Source organism: Narcine bancroftii, chromosome 3 (genome assembly GCF_036971445.1).
Source record: "Narcine bancroftii isolate sNarBan1 chromosome 3, sNarBan1.hap1, whole genome shotgun sequence".
Classification (NCBI taxonomy): Eukaryota; Metazoa; Chordata; class Chondrichthyes; order Torpediniformes; family Narcinidae; genus Narcine; species Narcine bancroftii.
Genome location: NC_091471.1, coordinates 351,460,816 through 351,473,399, shown reverse-complemented (window position 1 = coordinate 351,473,399; position 12,584 = coordinate 351,460,816). Strand labels below are relative to the sequence as shown.

At 40.2% G+C, this 12,584-nt stretch overlaps 1 protein-coding gene across 14 annotated transcripts in view; it reads right to left on the bottom strand.

Annotated features, from left to right (window-relative positions):
* The window catches only part of helz (helicase with zinc finger), a 266,938-nt gene that overhangs the window by 39,409 nt on the left and 214,945 nt on the right, over window positions 1–12,584 (bottom strand). For all 14 annotated transcript variants that reach the window (XM_069929767.1, XM_069929772.1, XM_069929768.1 and 11 more), the window contains 4 exons: window positions 9,324–9,516; window positions 7,670–7,752; window positions 5,426–5,924; window positions 602–830 (listed from right to left, as the gene is read on the bottom strand). In XM_069929767.1, the coding sequence (XP_069785868.1) occupies window positions 602–830; window positions 5,426–5,924; window positions 7,670–7,752; window positions 9,324–9,516 (1,004 nt within the window). The remainder of the gene's footprint in view (window positions 1–601; window positions 831–5,425; window positions 5,925–7,669; window positions 7,753–9,323; window positions 9,517–12,584) is intronic.

Here is a 12,584-nt window from a genome sequence, read left to right as displayed (position 1 = left end):
GTAGTTATGTAGTGACCAGAAGCAGGAACTCCAATCAAATGCAACTTCTAAGGGGATGGGAATGCTCACTGTTGTGTCCACAGACAGCGCCCTTAAGATCAGCTACCCATAGAGTCAGAAAACTTCCCAAGCTATCTGGCTCATCTATTCCCAGGCAACATGCTAGACCATTGAGCATTTTGGATCAGGGAATCTTCTACAAAGTCTGCGCTTTTCTCCACCTTACTTCTTGTCAGGCCTTTCTGCTCTTTCCCACACCCATTCCCCTGAATGACCCAACACAACCAGAAAAATCAGGCACTGAGACATGCCCTTCATCATCTCGCTCATTGAAGGAATAATGCAAAGAAGCACCTTGCAACCGAGATACAACGGATCCACAAAATCCAGATTAAAACTCATGAGTAGATTTGCTGATCAAATTAAAGTGCAATTGAAAAAAATTGGAACTTGTAGTACATCGATAAAAACTTGTCCAAGTACATCATGTTCAATCCAACCACAGGTACCTTCAAAGGTTAACAGTAAAATGTCTAAACAGTTGATGATGCACAAGCAATAAATATTTAAACACTTTGATAAAATACAATTCCAACTTTACCTTTGATATGTTGGCCCATTTTCATCTTCGGGGTTATTGCCATGCTTCCACTGTCCCTTCAGAGCATGTTGTGAATACCTGACTTGTTGCTGGGATGGGTGAGAAAGCTGCTGAAGATGTTGAGGATATGATGGATTCCCTGTATTGACATAATCCTGATGTTCATTCCACTGGTGAATTCTTGAATGCTGCCTCATGAGGTCTTCGGCTGCGCTGGTCTGCAATGAATCTGCAAGCCAAACCAATGGTGGAAAAAACCAAGATAAAACTGAGAACTTAACTGACAAAACAAAAATCAAAACTTTAAATACCGGGTTGATGGACAACAGGGCTGAAGTACCAACACCGTACTTAACATCCAAACAGCAGTACTACCATATTTTAAATCAACTCTCAATGGATTTAAAAACTCTTTTCAGTGGAATTCTGAATGAATGAACAAACCTGTGTGGATACAGCATTCTGACAAGTCCTCATGACATTTTCAGGTGCTGCATTTTTCACATATAACTTGAATCCCTTCAATAGCATTGGGCAAACAATCTCATTCTGTTCAGGGCATTGATTGATCATTTTTGGCTCAGAACATTGAGGACATTCCCTGCTTTTCTCCAGAGCCTTGGCTGATTCACAAAGCAGTAGCAGGTCTCACAAATCAACACACTACTGAATTGTCAGCTAAAATGACATGCTCATGCCATGGAATGTTTTCTGAACAATTAAAATTATAAATGTTAACATTAATATTTTTAGAACTTTAAAATGGAGAAATTGTTTTTCTCATGTCACACTACCAATTAGCAGACGAAGTGACAGAGACACAAGAATAGGATACAAGATTATGTGCTGTTTTTGAAATATTTTGGGAACATCCACAACCCAGGTAACCTCTTGTTCATAATATTTATTTTTAAACATCAAGTTAAACACTTTCACAGAAAACCAAAAGCAGAATCTTGCAGAGGGTGAAAATCTGAAACAAAAGCAAAATAGGTTCTATTTGCAGGATGTGGTAAAAATGGAACAGCACAAGCATCCCTGATAACTACATCAGCTGTAGCTCCTTGAAGACCATGTTGGAGAGCTGGAGCTGAATGAACTCCAGATCATTCAGGAGGTAGAAGGGGTGATAAAGAGAAACTTTAGCAAGACAGTCACACCCAACAGACAGGTAACTGAGTGATTGTTAGGAGAGGGAAGAGGAAGGGGAAGAGGCAGTCAGCTTATTGTTCCCCTGTGGCCACTCCCCTCAACAACAAGTATACCTTTTTGGATACCATTGAGAGGGATGATCTATCAGGGACAAGTCGTAGTGGTCAGGTCTCTGGAACAGAGACTGGCCCTTTGGTTCAGAAGGGAAGGGGGAAAATGAGGAGAGCTATAGTATTTGGGGATTCATAGTTAAGAAAATAGATAGGAGGTTCTGGGAACAAGATCAAGACGAATGGGTAGCATGATGCCTTCCAGGTGTCAGGCTCAGAGATGTCTCAGACTGAGTCCATGTTATTCTAAAGCGGGAGGGTGGTAATCGCCTATACCACCCACTAGTGAGGGCAGAAATAGGAAGTTATGGCAGATGAATGTGTGGCTGAAGAGTTGGTTCAGGGAGAAGGGGTTCAGATTTATTGATGATTGGGATCTCTTCTAAGGAAAGCATGACCTGTACAAAAAGGATTGGTTTCACCAGAACTGGAAGGGGGAACCAATAAATTGGTGGGCAGGTTGGCTAGACCAGTGGGGAGGGTTTAAACTAAACCAAAGGACACAGAATACAAAAACACTTCTTTAGAATAGAGATGAAGAGAATTTCTTTACCCAGAGGGTGGTGAATTTGTTGCTGCGGACAGCTGTGGAGGCCAAGTCATTGGCGATATTTGAGGTGGAGGTAGATACTTTCTTGATCAGCAAGGGAATCAAGAGTAAGGGGGAGAAGGCAGAAAAATGAAGTTGAACTTGCGACATTGAAATGAAGGTGTGATTAGACTTCCCAGGGCCTTCCTCAATAGGAATACAGTGAATAACAGGATCACACAAACTCTGAAATACTGAGAATGAGAAGACAACATTGGAAGTCCTGCAGGCTCCCCCCTTTTTTCTCTCATGTTTTAATCATTGATTTTTATGCTTTTACTTGGGTTGAAGTGGGAGGATGGGGGGGAGGGGGGTGTGAAAGGAGAAAGAGAGGACTCGGCAACAATGATCTGTAAAAGGGGAGGATTGTTCCACTATAATACCTGGCTAATACAAGTCTGCAAAAGAATAAATAAAATTTTCCAAAAAAAAATAGTAAATCAGCCATGATGGAATGACAGGGCAGAACTGATGGCCTAATTTTGCTAGTTTTTTTAATTCAAGCGCCGCCTGATCTGAGTATTTGGTCTAAATACTCAGATCAGGGGGCGCTTGAATTACAAAAACCAGTTCACATCAAAAATGAAAAATGCTTGCGATGAAACAAATTTAAAGAGAGATGAAAAAAGAAAAGGCTTTTTAAGCGTGTCATGGTAAAACATAGTAAAATGGTGCAAATGAACGAGGGGGGAAAAAAAAGTTGAATCTAGAGGTGACTTAAATGAGAAAATTATATTCACCGTGCACATTCTGGACCTGAATGAGCAAACATGCCTAAATAAATGTTAGTTCTGGAGTTCATTGAAAAAATGTAGGAAGGAAAAGAAGGAGGTCAGAGTGGGAACAGAATAAAGAATTAAACTCTACATGATGAATTCTCTGGGTATTTTCTGTTTTTATTAAAATGTTTCCTTGGTTGCCTGATTAATTATTTTGATGCCATACAAGAGATTCAGAAGGTGGCTCATGACCATCAACTCATGGAGAATCAGCATGGACAATAAATACAAGAATAGCAAACAGAAGATGGATGGAATTTGATTGGCCTCCAAGCTGGTTCATTCCCAAGCTTTGAACCAGGAAGATGATGAGGTAAAATAATCTTAAGGTAAAACACCATCCCAATCTTATGTTCACCACCTCATTTGTGACTTGCAATTCTTTAATAATTCGCACAAAGCTACATTCTCAGATAAATTTGCAAAAACAATTCCTTGCTCTCTCCACCTTCTGCAGGGAGCACTCTCCCCCTGACTCACTTGTCCAAGACTCGCTTGTCCACTCCTCCCTCTCCACCAATTGCCCCTTTGGCACTTACCCCTGTGACCACAGGAGATGTTGCACTTCCACCCACACCTCTTCCCTCATCAGCATTTGGGGCCCCAAATAGTCCTTCCAAGTGAAGCAACATTTTACCTGTGAATCTGCAGAGGTCAGCTATTTATCTGATGCTCCCATTGTTGTCTCCTCTACATTGGAGAGGCTAGATGCGTACTGGAGGATCGCTTTGTTGAGCAATTTGGATCTGTCCGCTGCAATATTGTGATCTCCCAGTGGCCATCAATTTCAATTTTCCAACCATTTTCTTGTTGACATGTCTGTCTATGGTCTCATGTACTGCCAGACTGAGACCATCCACAAATTGGAGGAATAACATCCATCTAGGCACCTTCCAACTGGATACCATTAACATCAACTTCTCTGGTTTCCGTTAGAAAAATCTCCCCCACCCCCCACCAATTCTCTGCCAATCTTTCCCCATGTCTCTCTCCGTTTTTCCCTCTGCCTCCTTCCACAGAGTCAAAATCAATTCTAACCTTTCCTCTCTTCTGTCCTCTTATCATAACCAATTAACATCCCTGTCTATTGATCTGGATTCCTCCCCCTCCCATTCTTCTCCTTTTCCCCAGCCTTTGATACAGATGGACGTCTCTTTTTTTTAAAACTCATACTTCAGGCTTAGGCCTGAAATGTTGGTTAGATAGACATTTATCTCCTTTGGATGCTGCGAGACCAGCTGAGCTCCTCCAGGATATGTGCTTTTACTACAATCACAGCATCTGCAGACTTGCGTGCTTCATTCTTTCCATTTTAGCTACTGGATCAAAACAAGACAACCCAAGATGCAAGAACGTATATTGTCATGTTTAGATAGAGGTATTAATGAGATGAACTTCTACAAGAGCCTGGGTACATTTCAAGACCTCTCGAAAAGGGCTCAGGCCCAAAACCTTGGTACTTTATATGGATGCTGCATGACCTGCTGAGTTTCTCCAGCACTTTTGTGGTCGAGACCCCAGAATCTGCAGGTTTTCATGTTTACCTCTCTTCTGTAGATTCTTTAGCTTAAAATGGTTTGAAAATAGAAGGCGAAAGCACTGGTCGCTGGAGAGGAGGATCTTTGATGGACATTGTCACTAAAAATGCCTGAAATTACAAGGAGATCCAGGACCTAGATTCCATGCCTATCATTCCCAATTAAAACACATCTAGCTGGGTCTGAGAAATATTTTCTAATTTAATTCATTTGCAAAATTTATGAGTTTGGATATTAACCAATCAGGATAATGATATTTGAGTTGTGGTGGAATATATTTCCATAAATTATTGGTGTGGTGGAGAAACCTGCCTAATGAGAGCACAATTTTAGAGCGATTGATAAAGTTATAATACATCAAAGCCCATAGCTCTCGCATTCACTTAAATAGTTGCTATGAGAATTGCTTACACAAGGTTCAAAAAAAAAAACTGCTGTTGCTTTCTCAGCCTCGACAATCTCCACAGGCCAGATTGTGAATAAACCTACATCCATGCACAAAAATTATAAGCTTCACCAGCTCCTTAAATTATCTGGGGAAAATTTACTTTTCAGTTTGCATGCTCAGTGTTACATTTTTAAGATGCAATGAACAATATTAGAAATGTCAACCTCTACTGCAGATTCATTTGAATCATCTACAAGATACTACTTACCTAAGATTTCCCCCATTCCAGGTCCTGAGGTATTGTCTTCAATGAAATTGAATGGGCGATTATGGGGGGTGTTGAAGTGCGCAACTGACCTCAGTGGATTCACTCCCTCTAGACTAGGGATAGGCTGATCTGGACACATGTTATCAGTGTTGGGGGAATGCTGGGATGGATGAGAATGAGAAGTGGGGAAAAAATTGTGGCTAGGAGCCTGAGGAAAAACAGGAGAGAGCTGTGGTGGCTGCTGCTGTGGCAATTGGTTGTGCTGCTGTGACAGCTGCTGTTGTTGAACTGGATATGGCTGCCGAGGTACAGGGGGTTGGTGAGAAAACTGCCGATTGGAAGGGTGATGGTAAGGTGCAGGTGGTGGATGTGATGAAGCAAGGTGGAAATTTAGCTGTCTTTGAGTGAGATTGTCCTTTCGGTGAAATCTAGATATTGGATAGCCTAAATTGGAGTGTGACTCTGGGCTTCTGTTCTGTGTCAGTAATTCGGGGTCCCCCTAATTAAGAGCAAAAAAAAAATCAGTAAAAAAACATAAATAGCTTTCAGAAATGTAACGTATGAGGATTAGGATGCAATCAATTCATTTAAAATGACAAGATGGCAGCAAGCTAATATAATTTCACTCCCAACCACATTAATTAACTAAAATAAATTACAAATTTGATTAAAATCTTTTTCTCATCACAGTGAACAATGGATTAAAAAATAAACTTTGAATAAAGGATATGACTCAATTTGTTTCTCAATCAACAATGGATCATTGAAGATTAAAATCTCTGGTCTCCTGTTTGACCGCAGCTCTTGAAGAAGTTAAGGAAATAGCTGCAGGGTGAAGACACATCCAACAGAATGACTTGGTGAATTATTTTGGTTTGTCAACCATTTTCTCTCATTTTACATCACTAAATATACTGAACAACTGTAAATTGCTGCTCCACCATGCAGCTCACTTCAGAGACATACCGCAAGGAAACTGGCCACCGCCCACCACCTATTTCACCTGTAGTACCTATCAACTCAGGTCCCATTTACCCAGAATAGTCTTGACAATGCTTCTTGAATGTCGTGATAACATCCATTATCTCTTCAGGCAGCGCATTCCAGACTCCAACCCACCCTGCATGTGAAGGAAAATTCCCCTTCGTATCCCCAAATCTGTGCTGCCCCATAGTATGCATAGAGCACCCACCTCTGCATGCTGTACAACTCCAGCACCCTAACCTCAGGTGCTATCTGTCTGGACTTTGCATCCTCTGTCTGCAATCTTATTTTTCCCTGGTTTCATCCCCAATTCATAGGCTTAGTGGTAGATCAATCAATTACTGCAGATCCCCCCTTGTATGTGCGGGCGGCAGAGTAATCAGAAGTCGGGCATGAGAAAATATATTACTGAGAGATAAGTTGGGGGGGAAGGGGGGCCTGGACAATGGGATTGCTCAGAACTGGCATAGATTCCATGAACTGAATAACCTCCACTACTGGCATAAGTAAATATGAAAAGAATCCACATCTAAGAAATATCTGGTTCACTGGGCAGAGCAGCAGTAAAGGCATCAGAATTTTGCACCCTTGGATAAAATGCAAATTCTCAGTAATTAATTCCCTCACCTGAGATACAGAGACCCTAAACCAGCCACTGTCAACCTTTTATATTTATGGCCCCCCTTCCCTGAGAAGCAGTCACGTTTAGTTAGTTTCTTCCGTACTTCTCCCCTACCGACTACAATAAAAAATATTTTATGCTTTCAGTCAGTGGCACCCCTCTTAAATGTGTTGTGGCCCCGGGGGGGGGGGGGATAGTTTCCCGTTGAGAATGGGTGCCTTAAATTCTATCCACAATTCGTATAAAATATAAAACAAAAAGTTACTGATGCAGATATTAGGATTCAACAAATTCACATTTAAAAATAGAAGTCAATGATTTACTTAAGAACCTACTTAAGATGGGCATATATTTGGTTGACAGAGAATTATGTTCGAATTGGACCAATTAGTATTTTTCTTCTTCGAGAACACACTCTCACCGAGTGCACAGCAAATAAAAACAGTAATGCTAAACAATGAATCTGCCCGAAACCTGATCCATTTGAGGCATTGAACCCACATAATAATGTTAGGATATATACAAAAATATATTTTATTTCATTAACTTTTGAGCTTTGTTCCTTCTCTTTATAAATTTCAAAGAACATTAAAAAGAATGCTTCTTTCAAGGGCATGCTATAAAAGAACCTTGCATACCTGTTTGTCTTTGGAGTCAGGTGGTTTCTTCTCAGGAGTTTGAAGCCTATTTTGTTCACTTCTGAGATTTGTTTCACTTTTTGCTGGAATTTTTTGCAAAGAAGTTGTAATTTTTACATAAGGAAATCTTGAAAAGTTTACAATAAATTACATATTTATAAATTAAACTATAAACAGCAGAATTTTCCAGCCAAGCCACATTATTCAAATAATTCTGTTGTGTCACATTAATGATTCATTTTCTTCTCTTTGCAAGTCCAACAGAAACATTATCAAGTTATCCCTGATTTTAATCCCTTCATTTCAGCCAGTTTTTGAACCAACAATTCCCTGATCAATATCTCTCAGTCCAGCTTTTACATGCTGACAACACCAATATTGCCTTGATCAGTCACGAGAGCATTCGTCGTCATACTGAATGGCGAAGCAGCCTCCATTTCTGCATTATTTATCTTTTAAGATTGTGTAGAAATCATCCTCCATTTCCTTGCCATGTCTAAAAAAAAGCTACACAGCAAGAACGCAAGTAAGTGAGGATTGGCCACATAACCCATGGCTTGTTACTCCTTCACTTTCACTACCTGTTTCTCTATTTCTCCATTCTCATATCCAAAGATTTACTTTTGCTTCAAATATGAAGTCATTGATACCTAGAGAGGAAATTTATCTGTGTTAAAGTTAAATTGACATTGCAACTAAACCACTGACTGACCCTGATTCTTGATATCCCTGCCTGGATAAATATCCTCATGGCACCTGGCTTGTCATGTCCCCTTAGAAGGTTTAATAAAACAGAACAATGCAGGACAGTACAGGTCCTTCAGCCCACCTAGATAAGCCTACTCCTCTAAAATCTAACCCTTCCCTACCACACGCCCATACCCTCTACTTTTCTTACATCCATGTGCTCATTAAAGAATATTTTAAATGCCTCCATTGTAGCAAATCCACCATTACCTCCAGCAATGCATTCCAGACAACCACCACTATCTGTGTAAAAAATATACCTCTGACATCTCCCCTGAACTTTCCTCCAGTCATCTTAAACAGATGCCTTCTGGTATTTGTGAGACTCCTGAATGAATGATGAACTACTCATACAAACCCTCAAATGCTTGCACAATCAGATGATAATAACTTTGAAGTTAATTGAAAGATAGCTAAATACTATGTACACATTCAATCCTATCAATTATAGCAGTGTAGTTAATGAGCTTGATTTACAAAATTACCCAATCATCTCCATTCTGCCTGACTTCAGTGCTTTTTAAAAAAAATCGAGCTGGATGAAAACTTTTGTTTGTTGGGGAGAAGAGATTGATGAATTGCTCTGAGAGTTAGCATAGAGTCAATGAGCCAAATAGCTTCTACCTATATCTTGAGAAAGATAAATGCACAATGATCTATCTACAGAATATGTAGTCACACCTGAGATTGGACACAATAAATTCTGGGTTTCACACTAGTAGAATATTTATTCTTCCAAACAGCATAATTCTGCAACAATAAACTCCAATATTGGTATAGTTAGGCAAACCTTTATTCTCTTATATATCCTTAATGTAGTAAAAGCAGAGCTCGGAGGGAGTGGATAGCTCGTTCTTTTTAATTGTATTTAGGACAGCTCTGGCATCAGACCATCTGAAGAACTCACCTATTCTGTTTTGTTCATGTTCCTTCTCAGGATGTTGCCCTACTCCAATAGGAGAATGATGGCCCAGACCGTAAGGAATGGGAGATCCCCGACCGTGTGCCTGTAACAAGTTCATGTTGTATGCCATAGCTGCTTGATGGCTCATAATGCGAGGATCAACTGCAAATCGGCTTTGGTAACTTGGCCAAGGAACCTGCAAAGGCAGACAGTCCGAATTAACCAGGTCAAATGCTAATTCACTGTGAAAGTCAGGGAGAAAAAACAAGAATGTACAGGGAAATTATTATTGCCATTAAGAATCTATTAGAAGGTATGTTTTCAATAATTATTTCTATTGCAAGTGGTATTACTATGGCTGTTCCACCCCCAGACAAAGAAGGAAAGAAACCATCTTCATTGCACACTTTTCAGGGTAATGTTGTCAGGATGAGGAGAACCACATTGTGACAACACAGTTAGTACAACACTGTTACAGCACCAGCGATCAGGACTGGGGTTCCAATCTGGCGCTGTCTGCAAGGAATTTATATTGCTCTCCTTGTGTCTGTGTGGGTTTCCTCCCACTGTTCAAAACATACTGGGAGTTGCAGGTCAATTGGGTGTAACTGGGTGGCACAGGTTCGTGGGCCAAAAGGGCCTGTTACTGTGTTGTATGTCTAAATAAAAAAAAACAGAAGGAAAGGAACTGATGAGACATATTTCATCTGATAAATTGTTGGATCTTGAGCCCCTAACACAAGGCATTCTGCAGCAAATTCATATTCCTGAGAAACTCCAAACCAGACAATTGCTAAATATTTTATTTGTGTGACCATACTCTAGTCACTGATTACATTAACGAAGGGAGAAAATGTATCTGCCAAGGAGCCAAAGTATTTTTGCATTGAAGTCGCAGGACCAAGGAAAGTACAAGAGACCAGTGGACAGCACAAGGAAAGCTGATCTAATTAAAGCAAATTTAAACAAATGATATAGATATTCAGGACAAAAATATTAAACTGGATGTATTTATCCTGTGGTGAGTAGCTCATCAGAAATTCAGCTCATCAGCTTGAATCAATTTAGTATTGATCAATCAGTAATTAATTTGAATTAATGACAAAGTATATCACATAGTTCTGATGCTTTAGGGAATTTAATCAGAACAAACCAAAAAATGATAGTCATTTACAAATAAATGGCAAATGGGAAGAATAGGAAGTGGGATAATTTATAATATCAGAAGAATCAACATCATCATGTTGGGCTGAATGAGACTATTTTATGAATGTGGACTTCAAGAGGACAAAGGTCGACCATTCTCCATTACACATCAATGATTCTGTTATGGAGATAGTGGAGAACACAAAGTTCCTTGCTTGGTGTTCATACAAAGGATGGCCTATCGTGGAGCCACAATATCAACTCATTAGTCAGGAAGGCACAGCAACGCTTACACTTTCTAAGAAGACCCAGGCTACTGGTCCACATCTTGACAACTTTTTCCAGGGGCACATTTGAGAGTGTCCTGTCTGGCTTTATCATTGGACGGCAGCTGCAAAGTATCAGACTGGAGCTGGAGTCTCTACAGAGGATCATTAAAAACAGCCAAGAAGATTGCTGGGGTTTCCCTTTACTCTGTTGACAACATCTTACCAGGAGCATTGCTTAAATAGGGCTCAAAGAATTATGAGACCCTTTCCATCTCTCACACAGCATTGGTCAGGAAGGAGTTGATATTAAAAGTGTCAGCCAAGGACACAGGATCTCGACTAGAAGGAGTGTTACCAAAGATCATGTCCGAAGAACAGAAGAATTTCATAAAACAACTTCACCTGTTATTTAACATTCGTACATTCTTAAATATTATTTACTCTAAACTCTCAACAAAGTCTCCGGAAGTTGTAATTTCATTAGATGATGAAAAAGCCTAAAGATGATGGGGTAGAGAGGAAGTATGTTTTTGCAGTATTGAAGAAATTTGAATTTGGTAACAAGTTTATCTCCAGGTTCACCTTCTTTACACCACACCACAAGCATCTGTTCATACAAACAATACTCCCTCTGACTAGGGTTGCATTTGAGCGTGGCACCCAACAAGGGTGACTCCATCAACTCTTATTTTTCCCATCGTAATCAAACCACTATCAATTAAGTTAGTTTTCCCCTCCTTTTAAAAGGTATTGTCTGAAATGGACTCAAAGAAAAGAGAGTTTCACTATATATTGATCACTTGCTGCTGTTTTACCTCCATTCTATCTATTTTGGAGGAATTTGGCTCTTGTTCAGGTTATAAATTTAATCTTCAAAAGAGTGAATGTTATCTCGTCAATAGGGACAGCTCTGCAACTTAACCAATCAGACCTGCCTTTTCAGTTTATAAGTAAACATCACACGTACATTCTCCAAGAACCACGGTGTAAACATCACACGCACATTCTCCAAGTACCGCAGCGGTGTAAACATCACACGCACATTCTCCAAGTACCGCGGCGGTGTAAACATCACACGCACATTCTCCAAGTACCGCGGCGGTGTAAACATCACACGCATATTCTCCAAGTACCGCGGCGGCGTAAACATCACACGCACATTCTCCAAGTACCGCGGCGGTGTAAACATCACATGCACATTCTCCAAGTACTGCGGCGGTGTAAACATCACACGCACATTCTCCAAGTACCGCGGCGGTGTAAACATCACATGCACATTCTCCAAGTACCTCGGTGTAATCATCACACGCACATTCTCCAAGCTCCTAATTTAAAAAAATTACTTCTCTTATCGGCCAGGTGAAATCAGATTTCCACAGATGAAGCAATTTGCCCATCACCAACGGGCAGAATAGATAGAGTAAAAATGAATATATTACCATGATTCCTTTACTTGTTTCAAACCATTCCTTTATTTCTTCCAAAATATCTTTTCACCTCACTGGATAAAATAATTTCCTCCTTTATTTGGAACGGGAAACCACTAAGGGTTCGAAAGCATTATTGCAAAACTGTAAGATTAGGGGTCGACTCGCTCTTCCCAATTTCACCACTGGGCAGTACATATACATAAGGGTGCATTCCCTTGAGCTCACTTGGTGTTAAATGGAAAAGTCGTTTTGTAAGTTAACTTCTTTAGCCACCAAGCTATACTTTTCATTGCCCACAAAACCCTCTAACCACACCGATAACCCAGTGAGTGCTCAATATGGTAAAAATCTGGTACCAGATTAAATGTCACTAAGTGGCAGCGGGATCTGTTAAAGGTCCCTTATCACCTTCAGTCACT